Raw genomic sequence first — 26,893 nt, forward strand, 5'->3', positions numbered from 1 at the left:
CTTGTTGGGGATTCCTGGTTCATACACTGCCTTCGTCTCCTGACAGCTCATAGCAGGTGTCTTTCCTCTCATCCTAACACTTTGGCAAACACCACCACATGCAGAACTGGCCCAGGCCTCCCTTAGAGGCCCCTGAGGGCATCAGTGGGAACTCAGCCCTCTGCTGATGACCCTGGCAGCAGCATTTCGTGGCTCTTCTAGGGCACCCTCGCTGGCTCCACGCTGTCTGTAACCCCATTCTCTCAGGCTAGAAACTCATTCCTGCATATCTCTGACCGAGTTGTTGGATCCCCTCTGTCCAGGTCGGAGCTGGATGTCACTCTGAGGACTGCAGAGGCTCTGGTATTAGTAAGCCATGAGACCACCGAGTGTGTTCAGAGAAGGGAAGGGAAGCTGTTGTCATCACAAAAGGAAAACTCTGAAGCAAAAAGCCAACCTCGAACGTGGTGCAGCAAAAGATGATGAGAAATTGAACTATGGCTGAATTTATATTAGGTAAAGACATTGAAGGAACTGGATTTTATAGATGCTTGTGCATGGGGTATTGGAAAGAAGAAAGGCCAAGTGTGATCCTAGACTCTTACATGCCAATGATACAAACTTATAGAATGAAACAAAAAAGACAGGGAGAAATCTGACTGGAAGAGTGTAGTTTTAATGGATCCAAGCTGAGGTTGAATATAGGTGGGATATCAGGGATTTGACCAAGAAACTTGGTATTGATTGCATATAGCTTAGAAAAACTCAGGGTTAAAAACTTAGAATTTTGAATAATAGCACTCAGCATGACTTTTAAAAGCATATAGAATAATCCTCAACCCCCTAGAGAAAAACAAATAGTGCTTTGGACAGAATCTGCATCATTACATGTATCCTTACACCCCAGCAAAGGCTGTTGTGAAATACTTTTTTGCAGATTCATATCATCATACTGTTGCATTCTTCAAAAAGTGTCTGCTATATCTGAGTTTTTCTGCCTATGAAGTAAGAAATGGTTTTGCCTCTTGTCAAGGGAATAACGTTCATGTTTCTAATAGGACTTGGGATTCTGGGGAATATCTATGTGTTTGTGAACTATGTGTGCTTGTTTAGAGGAGTGAAGAGGAAATCTAGTCACCTCCTTCTCATCCATTTGGCTTTTACAAATAGCATAACACTTATTACAGGAGGAATGCCAAGTACAATAACCAGTTTGGGGTTGAGAGACCTCCTAGGTGACGTAGCCTGTAAGATTGTGGTTTACCTCAGTAGGGTGGCCCGGGGCCTGTCCATCTGCACCACCTGTCTCCTCACGGTGGTCCAGGCCATCACCATCAGCCCCAGAGCCTCCAGGTGGGGGAGGCTGCAGCCCAGGTCAGCATGGCACCTGCTTCCCTTGTTAGTCTTCCTGTGGATACTCAATTCCTTGATAAGCATGAATTTACCACTTTACATTAAAAAATCCAGCAGCATGAACAGTTCAGAAATTAGAACAAATGAGAACTACTGTTATTTTCTACAACAAAACTCAACAATCATGTGGATTTTTATTGTTCTCATGGTCCTTCGAGATGCTGTGTTCCAGGGGGTCATGGGCTGGGCCAGTGGCCACATGGTCTTCCTCCTCCACAAGCACCACCAGCAGGTGCTCTACCTTCAGACCTCCAAGCTCCTCCACAGAACCCCCCCTGAGGTGAAGGCTGCGAAGAGTGTCCTCCTTCTGATGCTCTGCTTTCTCCTCTTCTATTGGGCAGACTGTTTCATGGCTTTATATGTCACTTTCTCCGTAGAGAAGCGTTTCCTAGAAGTCAGTGTTCTAGAACTTGTGAACCTTGGCTACGCAGTCCTCAGCCCATTTGTGCTGATGCACAGGGAAGGACACCTGGCTGAGTGTTGGCCTGGTCACTAGAGAGAAAAACATTGAGACCATGTGTGTAACATTTATCTTCCAGTAAGTAAGTTTAAAACTCTCCTGAGTCTTGTGTTTCTGTATGATTCGGGAAAATCATGTAAGTGTAGCTGAGTCATATAGAGGGACATTTCTACACCACAAAGCTGGTGACAATCCTGTGACAAACTTTATAGGAAGGTGGCTAAGGGTGCTTCTTCTGTCTCTCTCTATGGCCCTGTATATATTTGCTGTTTTTTTCCCTTGTGAACCTCAAACTCTGTTCATGTGTATTGATTTCTAAGGTATATTTATTTACAATTAATATAGAACATTTCCAGATTAATAGTATTTAAACATAGAATGGAATAATACACTTTATTGGTGTCATCTACATTAATAAATCTGCAAGAATAAAGAGACTTAAAGTGTATTTGTCTCATTTCTTATGAAGAAAAATGGAGGCATAATAAAAATAACTTACTTTTTCTTTTCATGTTTTCTGATTTGTGAACTTACAATTTAAATGTATTTTTCTCCAATAAATGAGAAGTTGGTGTGGGTCACAATCATGCCTTGTTTCAAGAGAGCACTAGTTAGACCTGTATACTGCTTGATATTGTCCGTGTCTTCAGAAATACACATCATATTCTGATTTATAGTGAAATGAACTTAATTTTCTTGTTGCTAAACTGGAACAAATATATATATATATATATATATATATATATATATTCATATAAAATGCACAGATATTGCCATAAGATATTTTATTAAACCATTTTGAAATATTATTGATGCTATTGATTGATTGATCATATTCCCTCCCAGACATCAGTGTTGAGTTAGAGGCCATTCCTACAGAGCCAAGTTGTCCTCTGTATCTTCCTTATGACCCTGTTTGTGGTTTGTTCAAACCATATTAACACAGATTTAAAGTAATTTATTAATATTAGGTCATACTCCAAAATCAGGTGTTTATCTACTTGACATAATAAAGGTGTCCCTGAAGTTATAACATGTACTAACTGTCTTAGTTCCATGGTTCTCCTGTGACAGCTGTTTTCTAAAACCTCAAATAGAGAAATAAGACAGAGTGAGTCAGCCCTGGACACACCATTGCCCTAGGACTAAAGGACAGGAGTTCAGATCCCTGAAGTGCAGTTAGGAATGAGTGACATGTCAAAGTGGGACCATGAGGAAGAGACGACTGAGACTAACAACATCCAAATATCTAGATGCACAAGGAGCTGGCTCATAACTGTTGGGAACAATCTGTCAAGATTTGTCTGGATTTTAATTCACTAATTAAGTATGATTCTGTTTTAGTTTCACTCTAGAATGTGGAAATTAAGTTGAGAAAACAAAAGCAATCAGAAATCATAATTAGAAAAAAAATGAAAAGAATGAAGCCCATGATTGACATTGTCCCAAACAAGTGGAGTGGGAGGGAGGAGAGAGACATGGGAAACCCTGGCCTCGGGAACACTCTGACATGACTGGTGGCACATTGAGTTTCTTTCATTTCTCAAATATTTGTGGGTGTGTTAAAGCAGTAAAATATAAACAGTGATATGAACTCTGCATGAGTTGTGCCTACAACGTTTACATAATAGAGATGACTAAATATACCCCTGAATTTTTTGAACAAATCTCCATATTCAGAAACCCAGAAGATCATATAATATGGAATTTACACAGCAATGCTTACATGCAGACCTGTAGTTGGTAAACTAAAGCAAAAAATTTGATGAAAGCAACCATAAGAATATGTCAAGTAAGTGTCATTATCGATTCCTAATCAATAGTGGATTTCATACAAGGGAGCTCGGGCCTCAGAAACTTCATTGATCACAAACTAAGGAAATCCCTCCTCTTATTGGTGGATGTAGGAACATTTGGGTCTCCATCAGTTACCGTCAGTTCATACCCAGTGTCAGTTGATCACTGAAATGTGTGGTGGTTCTCTGTTCCCGTGACCAGTCATTCTGTTAGGTGAACGTCCGTCTCACTGGGGAGAGGAGGAGGAAGGGGTCAGTGTGCTCTGGCAGTGCAGCAAGGTCCCTCATGGGCAGCTCCCTCCCTCCACACAGCAGCCCTGTGTCTGCAGACTGGCTCCAGGATGGGAGTTAAAGGAGGAGCCATGAAACCTGTTCTAGAGATTGGAGTCAGATTTGAGTCAATATCCACTCAGAGGAGTTGAGGGTTCACTCCTTCTACAGATCCAGAAAGAATTGGGCAGAACTCCCATATGGTTAGTTTCTACAGATATCTTGACGAATTAATCAATGCCAAAGTTCTCTCTGAGTCTCACAGTTCTGATTATTTTCCATTCTGGTAGACATGGACACTGTCACTTGGTGAATCAGTGCCACCATATGGCCCATGTGACCTTGGGATCTGATGGTTCCCTTTGTGTTTAGGGATTCTAGTTCAATGCTACCATTTCCCAATTTAAAAGTGAATTGATGACTAAGAACAATCAGAGTTCATCAAGGATGCTGAGCTAGCCTCATAAATTTTTTCAGCAAATGGTATTGATAAATCTAGATGCCCACATGCAAAATATGGTATTGGGCCCTATTTTTAAGCCATTCACAGAACTTAAAGTTGAGCTAAGATTCAGACGTATAACTGAAATTGCAGAACTCCTCAAATGCAATATAGGGAAACACTCCTTGACTCGATCTCCTCAGCGACTTTTGGATATGACGTTCAAAGCCCGAGAAAATAGGTAAGACATTTCCCAGTGGAACCATATCAAACTAAACACATTCTGCACACAGAGGAGAGGCTCAACACATTAAAAAGCCAGCAATGATGTGAGACCCACATTTGAACACCTTGTGACTGGTACAGTTTTAATGCCCAAACTATGTGAATCACTCACATGGTGGATAGCCAAAAATCCCAAGGCTATGCATGTTATAAATTGGCAAGGGAATTGAGAAAAATATGTTTGCAAAGAAGATACGCAAATGTCCACAAAGTATATGAGCAGGTTCTCAACATTACTAACCATCAGGAAACTGCGAATCAAATTCAGAAGAACAACTTTACATCCATTGAGATTGGGTCCTAGCTAGGTGAGAAGACATGATAGTGTTAGCTATGACCTGGGTGAAAACAATTTTGCTCATAATAAAGTGACCTGGAGACCAGTGTGTTCTATGGTTGAGATCATTGTTCCTTTTAAATTATCTGAAACATATGGATATTTCTCAGAGAATTAAAAGCACTCCCCAATCAATCTTAAGCAAAAAGAATGAAATCTCAGGCATTACACTACTTCAAAACTCAAAATGTACTACAAAGCTGTAGGAATAAAGAAGCCTGGTGTTGGGACCTGCAGACCCATTAATTAAGGTAACTGCACCAGGTGATGGGGGCATGGAGAAAAGACAAACCCACAAATAGAGAAAAAGCTGATGTTCATGGGTCACTAAAGTCCCTGGTAGGCAGATAGCGACACAGAACAAGTTCAGTATTTGTGTTATATAAGGATAATCATCAAAAGGGTTATTGTGAGAAAATTCTTCAAAACAAGCAGAACCAAGGTCACAGGTATGAGCAGTCCAAGTATGATTCTCACCTTGCACCATGACTTCTACCCCTGGGCAGCTGGTGTCTACACGTCAAAGTCAAGAACTAAATAGCTCTGTGCCGGGCACAGAACCTCCTATTGAACAGGGTGACATCATACAACTGGGCCCTCTGTAATGCTCACCTTCACAGTGAAAGTCCCCAGTAGAGGTATTGCCTCTGTTGCAGGACAGCTCAAGGGCCCTAATTAAATTACTGCTCCTAACAGAATGATATTGGCATAAAAACAAACATCTGCACCAATGATAAAGAATCAAGAGCCCAGAGGTAGCTCATGCATCTACAGCAAACTGATTTTGAACAAAGGTGCTCTGAAGATGCACTGGAGAACAAACAGTCTTCTCAATGAAGTGGTCTTGGAAAAACTGCATATCCATGTGAAGAAGGATGTACCTAGATTGTTTTCTTTTACAAGCTACAGAGTCTATTAAAAATGGATTAAAGACTTAAATGTAAGACCTGAATCAACAAAAGAAGTAGAAGAAAATAAGAGGAAAAACTTAGGATGTTACAATAAAAAAAGTACTTGGGACAAGTCACCAAAATGACAGGAAACACAAGGAAAAGGGACTAATGAGATTCTGTTGAACTAAAAATAGTTCTGCACCAAAAAAGAAAAGAATAAACCAGAGGGAAGAGAATAACTACCTAGTAGTTGATGCATTTGGAAAGTCTATGTCTCACAGGGAGTTTATACTCAGAATATATCAAAGAAACTTAAACTTGCAATAGCAAGATCTGTTGGTGTAGCTCAGTAGAAGACCACTTGTCACTAACGGCAATGCCTTGGGTTGCATACCACAAAATGCAATCAACATGAAAACAAAAATCAAATAACAAAGCACACAAACAAATTCAAGAACAAAAACAAGACACTCTGAGTATATAGGGGAAATCAGCCTATGGACACGTCCCACAGGACAACTTACAAATGTTCATCCTCAGTAATTATAAAGGCAATGCAACCCAAACATCAATGCCACTAGAATAGCCACTGTTGAGAAGTCAAAAGTCAAAGGTTAGTGTAGGGATGTGGGGAGAAAGAAACCCTCACACACTGTAGTGAGGAAGGTAAATAAATACAGACATTGTGAAAACTGTGGGGGATTTAAAAAATATTAACAATAAAACTACCACATGATCTCATAGCCCCACCTTGGGTTTAAATGTAAAGATACTAAATCAGCACGTCCAAGAGACACCTACAATCCTATGCACATTGCAACAAAAAGTAGCCAAAGCTAGAGCCAATTTTAGTGATCACCGAATAAAGTATGGATAAAAAACAAGTGGTAACACATACATGATGGAAAAGCACCATCCATAGAGTAAGATGAAATCCTGTCACTGGGGGACCATGGATTGAGCTGGAGGTATCACGTTAAGTGAACTAATTCAGGCACAGAGACAAGCACCACAAGATCTCACTCCTAGATGGATGAGGAAACTGTGGATCTCATAGAATTTGAGGAATAGAGAAAGGGAAGAATGGGGACGGGGATAGATGATATTAGATTAGAGGTGGACAGGAGCAAGCACTTCTGGTGGACTATGCTTCAGCAGCATGAGCTTAGAAAATGGTAAGGCAGTGTGTATTTCAGCAATCGGGGGTGGGGGGGAGAAAGTTTCCATGTTTTCAGCATAAAAAGGATATGTATCTGAGGTGTGTGTGTGTGTGTGTGTGTGTGTGTGTGTGTATGTTCCCTGGTTTGAATATCATTAAATGTTTATATGCACAGAGCATCTCAAGGTTCCTATAAATATATGTAAATTAGTGTCAATTAAATTAACAAAGACCTCTGTGATAGAAAGCTGTCAGAATTAATCAATGTGACTCATACCACTAGTTATACCACCCCTTATATTATTAGATGCTGGGGTGAACTTCCTTATTTAAAGCAGCTGAAAAGGTCCATGGCCAACCCCCTGAACACATTCGATCTTCTCTGAAATGGATGAAAGTTGAAGATAACCAAAGATTCGTTTGATCTTCTCCACAGATGGAACTGTGGGTGTACAGAGAGAACACAAAAGCACTGGTCACACATCTAACTGATAGGAGAAGACGTAAAATAAGCTCATTAATTGGAGAAACCATCAAAAAGCTTTCAAAGTGTATAATGGCTGCCATGAAAATACACTCAACTTGATGCACGTCTGCATGGGCCCTCTCTTGTCCAGTTAGGAGGTCCACGGAACAGGTAGAGGAGAGGGTGGCTGCGCAGTCCCTAATCAAGACCTCCAGAGACCAAGCACGAAGCAGGTCTGATTTTACATGCAGTTACCACGTATTTATACTCAGGCAATAGCTAAGATTACAGGCAGCCACCAATGCAATGTCTGCTAATTATTCTTGCAGTGACAGATGGAGGAGTGAGCCATGGAACAAGTACAGGGACAGCAATAGTGGCCTCTTGCCACAGGCTGTGCCTACAGGTGCTCACACACCTAGCACGAGGGGAGTGGCCATGTACGCCATGTGTGCAGTACTCCATCTCCCCCCTCTGACTGTGCTGCAAGGATGTCACCCAGCATTGCAGTATTTGTTTGGTGGCCTTTACATGGTTACATAAGCATCTCACAACACAAGAAAATATTATCACTATTATAAACAACAGGACTGGGGTAATAGCATTATAAGGAGTAGTTAACTTGGCCATCAGGTTTTCCAATGTTCAGTCCATCCCTGGAAGAAAGAAGAGGTTGTCAAGGTAGACACCTTAGTCTCACTGATCTTGACAATTGCCTTGGTAAGGTCATGCGCAGTCTTAACATAGTTAGCATCCCAAGCTCCCTTAATATACTGAGAAAAACTGGAGAAGTGTAGCGTCACATTTTCAGATACAGCATATTGAGTGACACAAATACTAAGGAATTCAGGGTCACAAGTGAGCCTCTGCAACATAAACAGAATATCAAGTTGTTCCTGGTGGAGGTCTAGGTCCTGCTAAATGAGTAAAATAGCAGCTCAGGGCAGTTTATTTAAGTCATTTTGGATGGAAAAGGCTTCTGCCATGGCAGTAGACAAATCATTTACAGTCTGAGCCGTCTGGATGCTCTGAGTGAGTGAAGCAGCAGCAGTGTCTGTGACAATGATGGCGGTCACCAGGGCAATAATCCCAGTGGTGATGAGGCTAAGTGCACACCGTGTCCAGTGGGGGAATCTCCTTCAGAAGATTCTTCATCTCCATGTCCCATGGACTCTCCACTCTCTGGCCAGGTGCACTGGAAGCCAGATTGCTGGGGGCACTCTGAGGATGAATATATGTTTAGCTTTCACAGCGGGGGTTAGACCATTTGTGAGTCAGAGGATGTACTGGCTGCACAAGGGATCTCTGTGTGAGTGATATTTATGCCACCAGTATCATTGATTACTAGCATGGCAAAGGGTGGTGAAACACAAGCTTGTGCATCGTGAGTATGGATATAACTTGGCACAAAGGAAAATCCATGGTCAGGGTCTGGACTCAATGTAGACCCATTCATCCAGTGACTGCTGCCCATTTGATGGATCTAGCCGCTAGCAATATAGGCATGATATCCCTCATGCTGTACTGATATCCTGCACACTGGTTGGTAATGGCTTGTCCCGTGAAGCAGGTACTGCAGTGACCCATATGGTTTTGGGCACATCAGCTACATTCCAGGGAGCTGCACTCAACCAGGCACATAGATGTGTTCTTCCCCAGAGAGATTTCTCTCATCAGGGAGATAAGGTACAGCAGTGACACACTGATTCCAGGGGATGCTATCATTATCCAAGGGCCCAACTTTCCAAAAAGCATTGTTGGGCATGTTGGCAGGAAGGATTTCTTGCCTTTGCCATGGGGAGTCTGTGGCTATAGGTAGCATTAACTGTACCTCTAAGGTCAGTGAGAGACAGCCCAACACGTGACTAATTATAGTTACCTTCAATAGTTATTGGCAAGAGCAAAACAGAGGGGACAGTTTGGATTATAGGCCTTGTTATCTACTTCAGAGAAACAAATTGGCAGAGTGGGTACAGAAGCGCTGGTATTCCAGGGTACAGGTACCTCCTGGATGGGTAACTCAGTATCAATAAGGTTGGAATTATTGGAGAAGGGGTGGTCTAGTTTCCAGGGCCCAATTCACCTGGGCCATGGCACTGGTTATAGCTGTGCATAACAGCAGAAAGAAGACCTGTCCATGAGGATTAGGAACATGGCCCTGGCTGTCTCCAAGATCTTTGGCCTGGTGTCTTAGCCCTTTTCATCAGCCCATGTGACACTGTGATGGGGTCTCCTCTGGGTCCTCTTGCCCTTTTGTGGTTTTGCTTCCTCTCATATTGGAGCATGCAGTGTGGCCATCATGGTGGGCAGGCATCCAGTGTGGGACATGGCTAGCTGGAATCCAGATAGGTCGTGGATGTTTTTCTGATAAGACCCAAGCAAAACCCCTACCCAACACCAGGAGTGGCCAAGGCTCCAACCACTGATTGGTGAAGGGGTCTTTATACTGCACTAGGGGTAAATGGGATGGCCCCGTCAAGGGGGCCCAATGCTGGAAGGCAGGTGTACAATCACCCTTAGGCACTGTTAAAAAATTTAAAGAGGATTGTATTAAGAATATCATGGGGAGACTGTGGAGAAGTGCTGTCTTCCCCCTTTTTTTAAATGGCAGACTTTAGCTCGTTGTGGGCTCTTTCCACTATCCCTTGCCCCTGGGGGTTGTAAGGAATACCAGTGGTATGTTCAACGTTCCACTTGGAGCAGAATTCCTTAAAGGCTGTACTGGTATATGCGGGACCATTGTCTGTTGTTATTTGATATGGTCCTCCCATGGCTGTAAAACAGCACAAGAAGTGAGAACAGACATGTTTGTGAATTGGGCCCTGGTCACTAGACCACCCCTTCTCCAATAATGGGGCTGCCATTGCCAGGAGAAGCCACAGTAGGTATCTATGCATGCATGTACATATTTTCAATGCCCAAAGGATGGCACATGAGTATATCTATTTGCCATGGGGCATTGGATTAACATCTTGCAGGTGTAAAGCTCCTATGGGCAAGAAGGGAGCACCTTTACTGTACTGTCTAGTAATTAGCTTGCAGGTTTCTTTTTGTTGTTGTTGTTGTTGTTAATTGAGGGAACCGTTTGTGCAGGCTGTGGACTGATTGATAGGACTTGCTGTGCAGCCTGATGGCCTGCTCAGGCAAGGAGGCTTTGTTAGCTTCATGGGTCAGGTTATTAGCCTCTCATTTAGTTGTGACAAAGGCCCAGGCAACGCGGAATGGGCTGGGATGTGTTGAGTGTAATGAAGATGAGTCCTCCTTCTAGTAGGGTTTGATTAGATTTTAGGAGCAGGGTAACCACATTGGTATCATTTTTATGGAAGCAAAAGGCAGTTTTGGAATAGCCATGGCACAATATTGACTCTCAGTCACAACATTTATAGATTCAGGGAATTGTTGCAAGACCACGTTTATAGCTGATAATTCTAGTGCTTGGGGAGATCCAGGGCAGTAATTCTATTGGAAGATCATTTTTACCCCAGGATCAGGGCGGAATAGATTATGCCAATTTTCCCTGTAGATCTAGCATCCCTGAACACCAAGGGTGCACCAGGAATAGGAGGGTTCACTATTACCTTTAGTAGCTTTTAAGCACAGGGGAAATGGTTTGTAGGATTTTTGAAGGGGGCATGTGACAGTCGAGGACCCCAGTGGAATTAGCCATGGCTGCTCTGAAATTGTGAGGAGTTACCAGCCTATCCGATTCTGTCCCCACTGCTTGCAGTAGGGACCTTCTCAATGAGGCGATCATCTGTGAGATCCTTCCACTTGACTTTGGACTTTTCTGTGTGTGCTGAAGGAAGAGTGGACACAGGATATGATATTGTCCACCTCTTGCTGGATGACTCCAGTAGGAAGCCTGGGAGTTAGGCATACTATTTCCCAGTACCTTCTTAGGGTCATAGCATTTTACCTCCATGTTGTTTAGGGATGTATTAACCAATTCCAAACCACAAGAGTTTCTGGGGTAACCTGTCAGGGGTCTCTCTTTAGCAAGTCAAATAATTAAATGTGGTCTCCCTTTAGCAAGTCATATAAGGGCATCATTTGTTGAGTAGTGATCTTTAAAGAGGGTCTAAGCCAACCCAGATGCCCCAGGATAGTCTGCAATTGGTTAGGGTAAGCCTTTCAGGGAGACCAATACGAGGTGCTGCTTGCATAACCACTCCTGGGTGGATGCAATGTCCTAAAATTTAAAAGGAGGGTCCTTTTGCATCTTTTCTGGGGCAATGGTCAATCCCAGTTCCTTGAGGTTGTCAATCAAAGCTGTGAAGCCTGTTGCAGTATAGCCTCTTTCTCATTTGCTAAGAGTAGGTCATTCATGTAGTTACCACAGCAAGATCTGTATGTTGTTCAAGGCCTCTTAGGGTTTGAACAACAAACAACTGACAAATACTGGGGCTGTTTTTCATGCCTAGTGGCATGAAAATGTTGTGTCGGCACTGAGTTGTTAATGACAGGTACCTAAACACAAAACGTTGTCTATCAGCTGGACGCAGTGGAATCGAGAAGAAACAGTCCTTTATGTCCACTATGCGAATTATGTAGCCTTTTGGAACACATTGGATTAATGAAGCTCTGCTGAGTGGCGCCCATCTTTTGCATAGTTTCATTTATGGCTCGCACATCCTGAAGTAATCTCCATCTCTCTTTTGCCTTTTTTGAATACAAAAGATGGGGGTATTCCATGGACTATGAGAGGGCTCCATATGCCCTAAAGCCAATTGCTCTTTTACTGAAAGACCCTCAGATTCCCAGCCCAGAATGAAACACACGAAACGCTGGCTGCAAAAGCAAGAGGCAGTATTTCTTCTCACACAGGCGCCTGCGGGTGCTCAGCGTTACCTCAGCCGAAGCTTTGGTGGACTGGCACACCGGGCTTTGGGGTACAGAGCTTTTATAGGAGGCTGGGGGCTTGTTTTCAGCTTAGCACAGCAACAGCCTTACTATTGGTTCCTCTGAATCCAGCATTTAGGTCATCTGGGGGTAAACGTGTTTTTCCACTTTCTGTTCTCGGAAAAACCATAAAATTGCATCCTGTCCTTTTCTGTTCCTGTTTTTCACCCTGTTTGCTTAAGTTGGCCCTCTTTTCCCTCGGGTTATCTAAATAGTACATCTTGTGGTTTTACCGTTGTGCAAGACTTGAATTTCTATGTTCCCATGTTGGGGTCTTTCATTACCAATTCCTGGATATGCTGAACTTTTCTTGGGAAAGTGGCCCGTTCTACCTGTACCAGTTCATCAGAAAGCAATTGCAACTGGATGAGGAGAGGTGCTGTAATACAAAAGTGGCCTTTAATATGGAGGTGCATCTGAAATCCCCCTCTTAAGGTCGGGTCTTTTAAATCCATGTCTATTATATTATGTCATCATAGAAGGCCTGTAATCAGTAGTGAGCACTGCTCCATGGAGCCCAAGGTATCTCTGCCAAATAGGTTGTTAGGTATTCCTTCCACCACTAGGGGGCAGATGGTCCCTTGGTTGCCATCCATGTCCTCTCATGTCCAGCCCTGTGCTGCCTGCCAAGAGGGGGTTAGCCCTCCACTGTAACATTGGGCCCTGGTTTAGTGGCTCATGACTCAGGTACCTCCTCCAACCTCAGCAACGTAAAGTCAGCCCCTGTGTCCATCAACCCCTTGAAAATTTTCTAGTTTATCTAGAGCATTGCCCTGGGTTGATGTCCTCACTAACAGGGATTGTCCACCGTACAGGACCCCTTATGTCCATCTGATTGGTTGTTTGACTTTGTTTTTATTTCCACCTGTTTGGACCCTCCCTTGATTGTGGGGTTTGGGGTGCCCTGAGAGGAGTTTAAAGGCTTTCCTGCAAGGTCTCGGCCTGATTGACAGTCTCCAGCCCAGGGTGTCCCTTCTTAGACTGAGGGCAGAGGCCCATTTGTGCCCTCCTCTCCCAGGAGTGAGATAGATGGGACATATGGTGGCTCATTCCTAGTTCTTTGAGGGATCCCCCCACTGCTTTCCAGAGTGGTTGCATTAATTTGCAGGTCCACCAGCAATGTAGGAGATCGTCTTTAACCACATAATTACCAACATTTATTATCACTTTTATTCTTGATAATTTTTTTCAAAGAGAAAAGTTTAAAGACCCATAAGAAAGAAAATAATTTATCAACAAGAGTTTTTGGTGTATATTGTCAATATGAGGCAAGGGATGGGAGAGATCACCTACAATTTATTCAGTAAATAGTTTTTTTATAGTGGTATGATGAAGCTATTCTGGAATGATTTAACTGTGTCGTAGATTGGAACACATGAGTAAACATATTCAACTTTGAGGAGCCAGGGTACTGAGTAGGAAAGGAAAAATGGGAAATATGCAATGGAGGAGAGAAGAGAGGACACCGCAGGTCAGGTTATAAGCAGAGTTAGGGAGGTGGGGCCGTGTTCTAGAGTAGGTGAACGTGAGCACCTGTGTGTACATACATGTGGCATCTGTGTACACATGTATAGAGAAGGCGTATCTATGAGACTGGTTTGCCTAAATGGTCAGGTAGTAAAGGTGCCTGGACACAGTGAGTGTACCTAAAACCCAGATCAGTCTGAAAGCAGACCTCAGGATAAGGCCAGCACTCCTCAGGAAAACGGGCTGATTTCACAGTGAGTAGGATAAGCACTAGGTACCTTCCACAGGGCAAGGAAGTGCTAAACAAAACATAAGCAAACACAGCAGATGCAACAGGACACGTCTCTGGGACACACAGACCCAGCTTGCAGGTGCTGCCAATGACAAGACCTGAGACATCTGAGCACTAAGATAATTAGATTTATGATAAGTTGCTAGAAATGGATCTTCAAAGCTCCAGAGAAAGCAAGACAGGAAAGATGAGAGAGATAAATATTATTCACACATATAGAGATAAAGATATGCATACATAAACACCTATTCATATTCATATTTATAAATATATAAATCAAGATACATCAAATGATAAAGTGCAATGAAATATTAACACATGTTCTTGGTGTTGTAATGTTCTTTCAACTGTTCTGTTTTGAAAACTCTAGACAATGTTTGACAATAAAACCATCCTTGGGGCACATAGTGGACACCACATGGACACTATGTGGACACTACGTGTCAGCAGGGACACTCGGACTCCTTGCAGCTCCTCCAACCATGCTGGCCTCCCCACCCCTGCTCAGCCCTGTGCTCTGACCCCCTCCTTTCCCACCTCTAGAAAACTGGCTCTTCTTCAGCGTCAATAGCACTTCTTTCCGCCGGCTGCACGATTCCCTCTAATCCTCAAGGCAGGCCCCTGCTGGGTCCTCCCTCTGCACACTGTGTTCCTGCTGGTGAAACAAATGGAGCTGAAACCTCTCTGCCTCCCTCCTCCTGCATCATCCTCTTGATCGGGAGATGTTTCTTGAGGTGGTAGCAAGGCGTTTGGGGAGAAATCAGAATCCAGCGGCTCAGCCCGTGTAGGGTGGGAGCAGGAGGCAGGGCTGTTCCCTGTGACGTTCCACCTGGCATCCTGGCCCCAGCAGCACTGGGTGGACCTTGAGCTCCGCTCTGCTCAGACCCCGGGGTTTTCCTGACCTGGACTCCCAGACACCTCGGGCCACCCTGGCAGGCTGCGGGACTCACCAGAGGCTCTGGTGCTCAGAGGCCTGAGGCCTGGCAGGACTCCCCTGTGGCACACAGGACACCCTGGCAGTGCCCACTAGCACAGGTGGCTGCCTGAGCACCCGGGCACAGCCTTCTGCTGGCTTTTGTCTTCCCTGCAGAGACCTACCAGGACCCCCCTGAGCCACTCAAGCCTGCAGGTGTAGTACCCCGTGACACAGGTAAGGGTGGCAGCAGCACCACCTGGTGAGAATCTACCCTCCTCACTGTCTAGCAGGGGAGTCCAGAAGTCCCCCCCGGGGCTCTCCAGATCTCTGGGTCCCACGTCCCTCAGTGCCCCTCACCACCTCTGACCTCTTCCCTCACTCACTGGGCCTTTATTGACCTTGCTTGTTTATCGTGTTGATTTTTTCAAAAACCACAAATTTCCCAGTATCCCTCTGTTTTACCCATCTAGTTACTTTTCTCCTTTTATCTAACAGACTCCTTAAGGAGGCTCTTGGTTCCCGCCAGTTCATAGCATTTAAGTGGAATTCATCACTTAGAGCATCAATCTAATAAGGTTACAGATATGTGAAGAGAGGGAGGTGGGAAATACACAGAGCAGACAGGGAAGAGGAGGGGAGGAGAGGAGGAGGGCAGGAGGAGAGGGAGGAAGCCATGAGTAATTCTTGAGGGGTGCAGACTCTCCGGTGCCCAGGACCACCTGGTTTCCCAATTGGTTGGGTATTTCATATTCATATGCCTGTGGAGTACAGGTCACATAGGTGCTGATATCCATACCTCTGTACAGCTAAAGGGGTAATTGGATTCTTTTCATTTCTCAAAAATTTAAATGCTTTTTTCATTTATATCATCTTCTATCATAAAGCTATTAAGATTATTTGCTAAAAATATTTTCCAGACTTTTCCTTCAAAGAATGAGCATTTCCATGATATTTTGGCCATCTGCATGTCTTCTTTGAAAAGCTGTCTACCAGGAGCTTTGCCCATTTTTAAATGGAGTTATCTGCTTTCTGTGCGATTGAGTGGAGCTCCTTACCCACCTTTGGCGTTAGCCCACTATATGGTTCACACACACTTTCTCCCACTAGTGGCTGTCTTTCAGAATCTTGGTGTTTGTTCACAGAACTGAACGCCTCACATGTGACACTTCAGTCCATTCAGCGTTGCTCCTTATGGTGGTGTTGGGTAACATTCAACTCTGTCCTTTGTCGTGTGGCAATCTAGTTGTCCCTGAAGAGGGAGGGGGAGGAGGAAGGAGTCCCTGGGCCACAGTGAATTCCCTGGAAGAGGGGCCCACAGAGGTCCTCCCTGAGCCCAGAGCCCAGTGACGATGGCTGCTCCCCAGGACGCCCCCAGGACCTGCAGACTTTCCCTTGGAGAAAGGGCCATTTCCTGTGCTTCTCCTGCTTCCCACTGACCTGAAATCCAGGTCCTAGGTCCCACAACCCTCCACTCCTTCAACCTGCACGTGCTCTGCTGGTCTCCTGCTGTGTGAGCTGCGCTCAGGCCTGCTGTGGACCACAGGCCTCCAGGGAGCAGAAGGGGCTCTGCAGGGCTGGCCAGTGCTCCGGGAGCTGCCTGCCCACAGTGTACCTGCTCACCCTGCGCGACTCCCAGCTGGGACCCGGTCCAGCAGCCTGTCTGCACCTGGAGGCTGGGAGGCTTCAGAAAGAGCCTGGAATGAGTGTGAGGCAAAGGTTGGTCTGTGCCCAGGAGGGAGGGGGATTTGAAGGGGAAGCCTGGAAAGCTCTCTTGGCCCAGTCACGTTCCTGATGCTGTGGGGGTGACAGGAGCCACCGCTCCACGCAGAGGAAGTTGAAACAGCTCCTTAGACTCACAGGCTGTTTTCCTGTTTTAATACCACTGTGGTTTTCCCCAGATTGCCTTGCGAGTGAGATCCTGCAGTGTTTGTGGTTCTGTGTCTGACTTATTTTCCTTCACATAATGTCCTCCGGGTCCATCTGTCAGGTCCATGGCGGTAACTTAGGAACAAAGCACCAAGCAGCCATGCAGCTGAAAGAAACACCTTCAGGCACCAAGGAACCCCCTGTCAACCAGCAGGTCTCCTGGCCAATCCTGGGTCTCCGCCAGTTCCCCCGACCAACTCCCCTTTTCCTGCTCCAAGCCCTTCCCTCCTGCCCTAGGCCATAAAATTCCAGCCTGGTGCAGCCCCCACGTGGTTTCTACTCAGACCCTCTTTCTATCCGCTCTGTGGGTCTGACAGAGTTCCGCCTGGGAGAGGAGCCTCAATAAAGCCTAGTTCAGTGACCTTCTAATCTGCCTCCTTTTTGGTTGCTGCCATTGCCTGACCATACACCATCCATGTCACAAACAGTGTACTCACCATGAAGAAATGGTAAGTTAGAGCTGGGCGAGGCCCCGTGTTGGACCTGCTTGTCTGGCTCTGAGAGGCCCTGAGTTGCATTTCTGGGACCACAACAAACAAGAACAACAAACAAACAAAAAAACCAAAAAACCCCAAAACTTCATGTGACACAAAAGCTAATCACTCTCTATCAATACTCAATGTGTACATTAGTCATAACTCATAAATGTGTACAAATGGTATGTGTTAATCAAAAAAATTAAGATGTAAAATAAATTAGGAAATCCCGAGTGGCTGTGACTGTTGTGGGTGTACTCAGAGGGTGGTGGTGTGGTGGCTTCCTATCACTTTGGTCCCCTTGCTCCTCTGACCACTCATTCTCTGGGAGCTTCTGTTTTGCTCCAAGCTCTTCTGCCAGGTCCCAGCAGGCCCAAGCGAGCTGCGATCCCCTTCCCTTCCCAGGGTTCCAGAACGTGTCTCTGAGCCTTTTGGTGCTCATGATGGAAAATGTGAAGCATGCATTCAGAGCCAGCAGCACAGTGCACGACAAGGACCAGGATCCAGCCCTCAGCCTCAGCTGTGATGTGTGGACGGCCCCTTCAGCTGTCCCCTCTCCTCTCCCACCACATGGAACACTTTTAAACATGTTGAGTCCATCATTTTATTCCACTAGTAAATACTTCAAGATACATTGCCAATATTTTTTTATTGGTTGTTCAAAACATTACAAAGCTCTTGACATATCATATTTCATACATTAGATTCAAGTGGGTTATGAACAACAGTTACTAATATGGCATTATGTAAAAATGTGGATGTGTAACCAATGTGATTCTGCAATCAGTATTTGGGGTAAAAATGGGAGTTCATTGCCAATAATTAATACTAAAAAGACCCCACTAGGCCTTTACCACACCCACAGTCATACCAATTCTGTACTAAGATCGAGTACCCAGCAGGTCTCCATTACTTGTTTAACATTCTCTGATTATCTCATCATTGATTGCTTATAATTTACTTGAAATGACACCCCAACAAAATACAATACTGCATTTCTTAGGTGTCTTGTTATCTATGAAATTCTCATTCCCTCTTTAAAAAATCTCATGCCATTGAAATTCTTAAGAAATTGGGATACTTCGACAATTGAACCTTCTACATTTAAATGTTCGCCATTTCTATGAGGTTGTTAAACCTGCTCTTGTCCATTGTATTTCCTGTAATTTCACTAGAGTTATCGGTTTCAGTGTGATGCTCTGGCTTCAGCCAGGTACAGACATAAAGGACATTAAGGCTTCATGAAATAGGTCATCAAATTATGATCAACAGGACTGCGGCAGATCGGGGTGCTGTAGGGAGACATGAAAGTCTTGGGATGGATTTCAAACAAGATAGATTCAGAGCAAAGCTGTGTATGCTGCAGAAGATGATCCACAGAGTTCACAGAAGGCTTGCTACTCCAGCTAGAGAGGCGTGTGCAGAGTGGACCTTCAGAGGTGTAGAGTTCAGCTGCTGGGCTGGGAAGGTGGGTCAGGCCAAACTGACTGGCAGAGCCGCATCAAGCAGAGATCATGAATCAATATTTTATCCTGAGAGGGCAGGACTGACCCAGGTTTACTAGGTGGGCCACCTGAAACTGCTGGGAAAATCCAGTTTCCCCACAGTATTTATTGAGGAGGGAGAGGAGGAAGGAGTCCCTGGGCCCACAGTGAATTCCCTGGAAGAGGGCCACAGAGGTCCTCCCTGAGCCCAGAGCCCAGTGACAATGGCTGCCCCCCAGGACGCCCCCAGGACCTCAGACTTTCCCTTGGAGAAAGGGCCAGTTCCTGTGCTGCTTCTGCTTCCCACTGAAGCACACTATGATAAATGCAGTTGGAATGTCAGAACCCCTTTAGTGGATCCTAGAGGGGGCTACCCAGACCTCAGGGAGACTGGACTGGGTAGATGGCTGATCATGTAAATTCTTGTCCCTTCAATCAGTGGGTCCACAGGGCAGGCCTTTCAGCACAGCTGACAACTGCACAAGGAGACCCCAACCTCCTAGAGGGGTCCTGTGGCCCATCTCCCCCAGTGAAATTGAATGGAATCCCTCAGCACAGTGGGACAATTGTCCCCAGAGGCCAGGGACAAAGGTGGCACTCACTGTGGAGAAGGTGGGTGTGTTGTGCTGATGCCTGGTCCTCGGAACAGCCTGACTCACAGGCATGTCTGGCATTAATGACTGGATCATGGTGTCTGGTTTCTGCAGAGCTCCAGTAGATGGGCGTTCTTAAATTCTGAGATCAGAACCAACCACACAGGCATTGGGTAGAGTTCATGGCTGTAGCAATCACATTTCTGATGAGACCACTTTGCAAAATAGTTTAGGGGCTTTATATTAAATAGGTTTACAGAAAAAAAAATCTTAGACACCATGGAGACAGGATTAGATCTCATTTTTTTAGCTGACTGTTATTTTATAAATTCCACAATCCTTTTCTGTGAATGGACACTTATGTATATTTCCATGTAACAAAAAAAGAATCCCTTTGGCTAGTATGTAAGTTACGTTTCTGAAGTTATCAACAATGTAACGTATAATGTTTTTTTCTGCTGTAATTCTCAAAAAGCAATATACAGTAAAATTCAGTCCTAGAAATGGAATTCCTGAACCAAAGGGCCGGCACAATTAATCCAGAAAAACCTCACCTACTGGCTATCCTGCTCCGCATTGCTGGAACAGTGCTAGTGAAAGGCCAGTCTCCCAAACTGTAGGATCAGAGCCACCAGCTGAGGGCTCACATTACAGCAGAGATTTTGGCCTCAGTTCAGCTCTCTGTGACTTCTGGGTCAGCTCTGAATATCAAGGCTATTTTGCCTTAATTAGGTTTAAAATGATATAACAGAACTAAGGGTTATTTCAAAATTACAGATAAGATCAATGAAATAGATATTTTCTCCATGTCTTTCTCTCCCACTGAGCAAGCCAACATTCAGCAAAAATGGCCATCCCTGTGAATCAGCACAAATGGGCTGAGAATTGCATAACCAACTGTGAGAAATTCATGAAGACTTACTGCAATGGGATCTGTCCTAAATGAGAAAGTTAAAAATAAAGAAGCAAAACAATCTGTCCAATAGAAGAAGAGAAAACAGAACATTAGAAAGAGAACACTCTTCGCAGCCTTCACCTCAGGAGGGGTTCTGTAGAGGAGCTTGGAGTTCTGAAGGTGGAGCACCTGCTGGTGGTGCTTGTGGAGGAGGAAGACCATGTAGCCACTGGCCCAGCCCATGACACCCTGGAACAGAGCATCTCGAAGGACCATGAGAACAATAAAAATCCATCTGATTATCCTGTTTTCTGGTTGAAAATAACAGTAGTCATTGTTTGTAGTTATTTCTGATGTGTTCATGCTGCTGATATTTTTGATGTAAAATGGCAAGTTCATGCTGATCAAGGAATTGAGTATCCAACAGAAGAGCATCAGGGGAAGCAGGTGCCATGCAGACCTGGGCTGCAGCCTCCCCCACCTGGAGGCTCTGGGACTGATGGTGATGGCCTGGACCACTGTGAGGAGACTGGTGGTGCAGATGGACAGGCCCCGGGCCACCCTATTGAGGTAAATCACAATCTTACAGCCTACGTCACCTAGGAGGTTTCTTAACACAAAAGTGGATATAGTCCTCATCATCCCTTTTGTAAGAAGCGTCATCGTATTTGTAAAAGCCAAATGGATGAGAATGAAGTGGATAGATTTCATAGAGCTTCTAAGTATGCAAATATATTTCACAAGAACAAAGATGTTCCCCACAATGCCAAGTCCTGCCAGAAACATGAAGACTGCTCCCTTGGCAAGCTGGGAAACCATTGCTTACTTCATAGGCAGAAAAATGTGGATGCAGCAAACACCTGGAGAAAGCAATAGTAATGGTGATACATATCTGCAAAAGTATTCCACACCAGCAGTTTTCTAGAGTGTAAGAATAGTCAGGATACAGGTAATGATGCAGATCTTTGTCCCATGAGATGTCACTTCCCTTGTGGCACTTTTTGTAGGTCTTTCTATGTAGTCTCAGATGCCGTCTTGAAGACTAATAGTCAAAAATATAAACTTTCAACCCAATTTGTTTTTTTTAAATTCCATATTAACAAAACCAATCTGTTTGTTAAATTCAGAATAACCTTCCTGTGTTCAAACTGTGTGCAGATGCACAAAATCCCCAGCTCCCCAAGGAAGAATTTCTGTCTCTTTTCTTTCTATTCTAATATGTTGTCAGTTATTTAATTCCAAGAGCCAGGAGCAGATGTTGGCCTGACTGCCTTCCCCTCTCCCTGGACATGGGGATCTTGAAAACCCTGTTGCTCCAACGTCTTCAACATCTTGTAAACTCACCTAGGTTCAAAATGCACATCATGTTATTTTGGTTCATATTCCTTTCTCTCTTTTTTGTGAATCTAAGAATCTCCAGTTTTGATTTTACGTTCCCAAGTTTTATTCTTTGATGATAAGACCTTTACATTTCTGAACTTCTTTATACCAAAATGGCTGTGTGATTTCACTGCTGAACAAATGCTCCGTTGTTTTATGCAGTCTTCATAGAAAGTCAAACTGTACAACCCCGAGAGATATGATAACAACAGTTAGAGCTGAATCAGCCCAAGTCATGCAGGAAACAGTCTTTTCTCTGAGAAAATCAGATACTCAGGGGATGCAGCAAAGGGTCCCTAGAAGAACCAAGGAATGCTCTTCTTGGAGGTTCTTTGTCAGAGGTCGGGTAGACATGCAATGCTCCCTCTGGTCCCACATTCAACGTACAGACCAGTGGCTACATCCATCCCATGCCCAATTCTTTCAAGAAAAACATCAGTTTCTTGCTCCCTGCTGCATAATACTGGACTAAGTTCAAAGTACGATACGTCAATCTGTATGACAGAGAAAACATAGCAGCAGTTCTCACAAGCAAAACTGGTTCAAATAAGTTATTATTCATCAAACCTACGTAATAGGCATGTAATAAATCTGACTTGCAAATACAGTTTAGTTATGACAGCAGAAAGAGCACTTTCAAGCAGTAAATGCAGTGCATTTTGGGTCACTCCAATGTAACGCGAAAGCTAACACAGTGTCTTGGAGAAAGTTTAGTTCCAAAACTTACGTGAAGAAATCTTATGAAAACCAGGGATGCTGACAGAGCCATGAAGCAGGGCACCGCGGAGCTGAGGCCGTCTAGTTCCCTGGGTGTGGAGAGCCTTCTACCTTTCTAAGTACAGGACCCTCCACAGAGCTCTCCCATGAATCCAGATCCTGACACAGGTCCAGGGGGCTGCAGCATATCTCCAGGGACATCTGCTGCAAATGACCCTTCATCCTCCTGGCCCAGGCACATACTTTTAGATATTACAAGAAGCATGAAGGCCCTAAGGTTCACAACCCTCTCAGCAACCCCCTTGCTCAGTCACAGAGAGTAAGAGCTGTGCTGCTAAAAAGTGCCACAGGTGCCTGGGAGCAAATCAGACCCCAGGGGCACTCACCTGGTGGCTGTGCTGCAGACAAGCTCTGCATTGTTCCTTCTGACAAGGGGCAGCTTCCCAGGGCCTATTTGTCCTTCTGGGTCTGTGGAGCTCTTGTACATAGACCACCACCAGGACTCCAGCTGTCACAGTGACACCTGTCAGGGAGAAGCAAACTCTCTGCAGAACCTCAGTCCCTGAAGCGCGACTTTCCTCCACCCACCGCAATTACTGCTCGGAAATCAACTCTGTCTTAATTAAGGCTTAATTACTGTAACAGAATGGTGTGCAGCGGGACAGTGAACAACTAGCCCATATTCACACCTGGTGTTTCCATCCTGACCTTCTCCTCTTTTCCCCCAAGTTCCATGCTGTGGACCAGGGGGATCAGATTCTGAGGAACAAAACGAGTCACTTCCCTTCTTCCTCAGCCCTTCTTTACTCTCAGGAATAGAGTAGACGGTGGCCAGCACTGGAACTCTGCTTCCTGAGAGTCCCCGCCATGGACATGAGGAGGACAGTCACCTTGCTCAAGCTGTGCACCTACAAAGGCTCCCTCACCCCTGATCAGATGCCCTCCTGCCTCATGCATCTTCAAGGCCTCCTGTACAGTCCCTCTGAGCCCATGGACAGTCCTCCTCACCAACATGCCTTCTACTCTCCAGGGGGAGGCTCTGGCCCTGGTGCAAAGCAATGACCATAAGCCTGGGCCCAGGGCTGGGTGAGACGTAGGCAGCATTTTCTCTTCAGTAGCAGGGACAGCATGAGGCTGGCCAGGGAGGCGGGCTCCTGGTCACTGGGCTTCCTCAGGGTCCTGTGGGTCTGTGTCCTCATTTCTAGAGGTACCCCTGGCACGTGATAGTGGCAAAGTCCTTGTGCCACAAATGGAAGAAGCCCCTGAGTCACCTTCTCTGGTTGAGTGGAAACCCAGGCATGCGGGGCTTCAGGCCCCCAGGTTCTTGTGGCGCATTTAATGTCAACACAAAGTGAAACATAAGAACAATCACCTTTCCTCGGTGCAGGCAGCAGCATTTTTGTTCATCACTTCCTTATTCTGTTTAGAAACACAAATCATACTTCCACAAGCTGGAGAAGTACTTTGTGAAAGTCGTGTGAGAGCTGTCTCCTGCTCTCCCAGTTGTAAGGCAGAACTGCCCCTAGATGTGTGATCCTGAGGATCAGGGCTGCCTGCTGGTTTGTGCAGCAGGAGGGACTTCAACTGTGCTGTGGCCTCGATTCGGGTTAGGATTCATCTCTGTCAACAGGTGTGGTGACTGAGCCAGACGAATGCCGTGATCACCGGGAATCTAGAGAGAGCTGTGTTACAAGTGGTGGAGTCAAGTCCTCTGTCATGAGGAAGGCTGCCGTCTCTCTTGAGACACTAAACTTGGAGGTCTGCACATCTCGGAGAGAAACCCAGGGGGTAGGTAGGGGCGATGGGGCAGAGTCAGGGAGAGGTGACTCGGGTCCTGATCTGCCGCGCTTCCTGACATCCCAGGGTGGAGAGAGATGCCCACTGTGAGACAGTCAAGTCCACTGTGTGCCAGGGGCTCATGGACTGGGCTTTAGACATGAGAAACCCAAGGCACCAAGACTGGGCACACCTCGCCATGGCAGCTCAGGTGGGAGCCTGGACTGGGCAGGCCTGGACCATCTCCTGGCTCTGCAGCGTCCCCCTGTGACTGTGCTGCAGATCTTGACACCTGCCAGCTCTTCCCGTGTTGGTTCATGTAAGGATGACGCTCAGCTCTGTTAATTAAGCAACTCGGAGGCTCTTCACAGTTCGGGGCTGTTTCCATACAGAATTCTTCAGCGAGTGTTGATCACTCTCATCAGCTTTCCCCAGGACACATGATGGCTGCTCTCCCAATATTAATAGAAACTCCTCACCATTTTATTAGAACACTGTTCAGAAATACTACAGAATCAATATTCTCATCATTATGTCATGAGAAAGGCAATATTGGCAGAAAGTAAGTAAATTTACTTGAGTAAATTTTACTTTTTAAAAATTTCTTCCTTGTTTACACTTTCACACAGAAACACTAAACGGTGTAGGATTGTTGTGGATGCCCACCTGACACTATTTCTGAGCAGGTGTCGTATGTTTTGAGATGTTGTGATTTGCAGCATGAGCCAGAGGTGCCCACTCTCCCTCCTAGCTCCCATCAGTCAGCTGCGTGACCATGCTCAGGACTTCCATGTAGACCGCAGGTCACGCAGTGAACACAAGCAGCAAGCCTCAGCCATCCTCGGTATTTAAGCATTTATTTGTCTAAAGAGATGTGTCTTAAAACTTCATCCTCTGTGGTTCGCTGGTGATGTGTCAACTGATGCTCTACACCTTCTTTCACAGACACCTTTGTCTGAGTTGGTTTTTTTGGTAAATGACCTAAGTATCTGCTTTCTTATAAAGAAACATTTTCCAAGACATTCATTTCAACATTTGGATTTTTTAAAATTAATTATTTTATTTTAGTTAGGTATACATGACAGCAGAATGCATTTGAGTCTTCGTACACAATTGCAGCACAACATTTCATTTCAGTGGTTGTTCACGACGCAGCGACACACTATACGTGCAGTCACACATGGACCTAGGGGAGTGATGTCCAGCTCATTCCACCCTCTTCTCTGCCCCCAGCACCCTCCCCATGTTCCCGTTCTCTTCCTCCATTTTCCCATGTCTCCCTCCTCCCTGTTACGGATCAGCATCCACTGATCAGAGAGAACATGTGGCCTTTGGTTTTTGGGGATTGGCTTACTTCACTTTGTTTTTTTTGTTGTTTGTTTGTTTTATTTTTAATTTTTTTATAATCTTTATTTTTTATTATTTTTTTATTGGCTTACTTCACTTTGCATGAGTCTCCAACTCCGTCCATTTACCTGAAAATGCCATGATTTTATTTTCTTTTAATGCTCAGTAATATTCCATTGTGTATATATACCACCATTTCTTTATTCAATAAACATGATTCATCACATCAATAGAATTAAAGATAAGAATCATGATTATATCAATTGATGCAGAGAAAGCATTGGACAAAATACAGCATCCTTTCATGGTCAATACTTGGTTCTTAAAAAAGGATTCTTCTCTTTATACAGGTCATTATTACTGCAAGCAAATACACAGATCTTATTCCATTCCATTCTACGACAGTCTTTAAAGATTATTCTTTTAGGTGTACAAGACAGTCGAGTGTATTTTGACATATTAGACATACATGGAGTCTGACTTATTCTAATTAGGACCCAGTTCTTGCAGTTGTACATGACGTGGAGCTCAACTGGTCATGTGGTCATCTATGAACACCATTGAAGACCATGTTCTGCCAGGTCTAAGCACAGAACTCTTCATAGATAAGTTATAAAGGAAACGTCCTGGAGCAGCCCAGCCTTCCCACAGCAGTTATCACCAGACTTCTCACAGATTAACACACCTACTCTTAGATTCTCATAATATTTCCTTCTGAAAACAATCAATCCTGGCTAAAGGCTGCTTAGTCTGGCTCCCTCCTCTGATGTCCTCACTGTAGAAACAGACATTGGCCTCTCAGGGAGCCTTGAGAGTCAGGGATCAAAGTGCCAGTCTCAGCCAGGCATGATGGTGAGACCTCTAATCCCAGTGGCTCAGGGCTGAGGCAGAAGGTTACAAGTTCAAGGCCCGCCTCAGCAATGTAGGGACACTCTAAGCAACTCAGTGAGACCCCGTATCAAAATAAAAAGGTAAAAGGGCTGGGGGTGCCACTCAATAGTTAAGTGCCCCCGGGTTCAATCCCCAGTAACTCACAGCTTTTCCTTGTATCCATTTCTTCATTGTATTCACCCATGGGATTATCCTACTTGTGGGATACAAAGTGATGCATCTGTGCATGTGGACACTGTATAGTGTGGAAATCAGGGCACACGTCAGATATTGAGGTTTCTTTTACTCAACTGTCAGTTTGTTTGCTGTATTTGCAGTAAGAACCCAGGGTCTT

At 44.9% G+C, this 26,893-nt stretch overlaps 1 protein-coding gene and 1 pseudogene across 1 annotated transcript; one reads left to right on the forward strand and one right to left on the reverse strand.

The window, feature by feature from the left end:
- Positions 1 to 967: 967 nt before the first annotated feature.
- On the forward strand, positions 968 to 1,888 carry LOC143402238 (vomeronasal type-1 receptor 4-like). Its single transcript, XM_076859630.2, has one exon. The coding sequence runs from the start codon at positions 992 to 994 to the stop codon at positions 1,886 to 1,888; it is 897 nt and encodes a 298-aa protein (XP_076715745.2). The 5' UTR covers positions 968 to 991.
- An 18,603-nt stretch (positions 1,889 to 20,491) lies between these two features.
- On the reverse strand, positions 20,492 to 21,159 carry LOC143402237 (vomeronasal type-1 receptor 4-like; annotated as a pseudogene).
- Between the last annotated feature and the right edge of the window lie 5,734 nt (positions 21,160 to 26,893).

This window comes from Callospermophilus lateralis, chromosome 6 (genome assembly GCF_048772815.1).
Source record: "Callospermophilus lateralis isolate mCalLat2 chromosome 6, mCalLat2.hap1, whole genome shotgun sequence".
In the NCBI taxonomy this organism is placed as follows: domain Eukaryota; kingdom Metazoa; phylum Chordata; class Mammalia; order Rodentia; family Sciuridae; genus Callospermophilus; species Callospermophilus lateralis.

Excerpts from the sequence above, each read along its gene's own strand:
- LOC143402238 (XM_076859630.2), top strand. The coding sequence starts at position 992 with ATGGTTTTGCCTCTTGTCAAGGGAATAACGTTCATGTTTCTAATAGGA.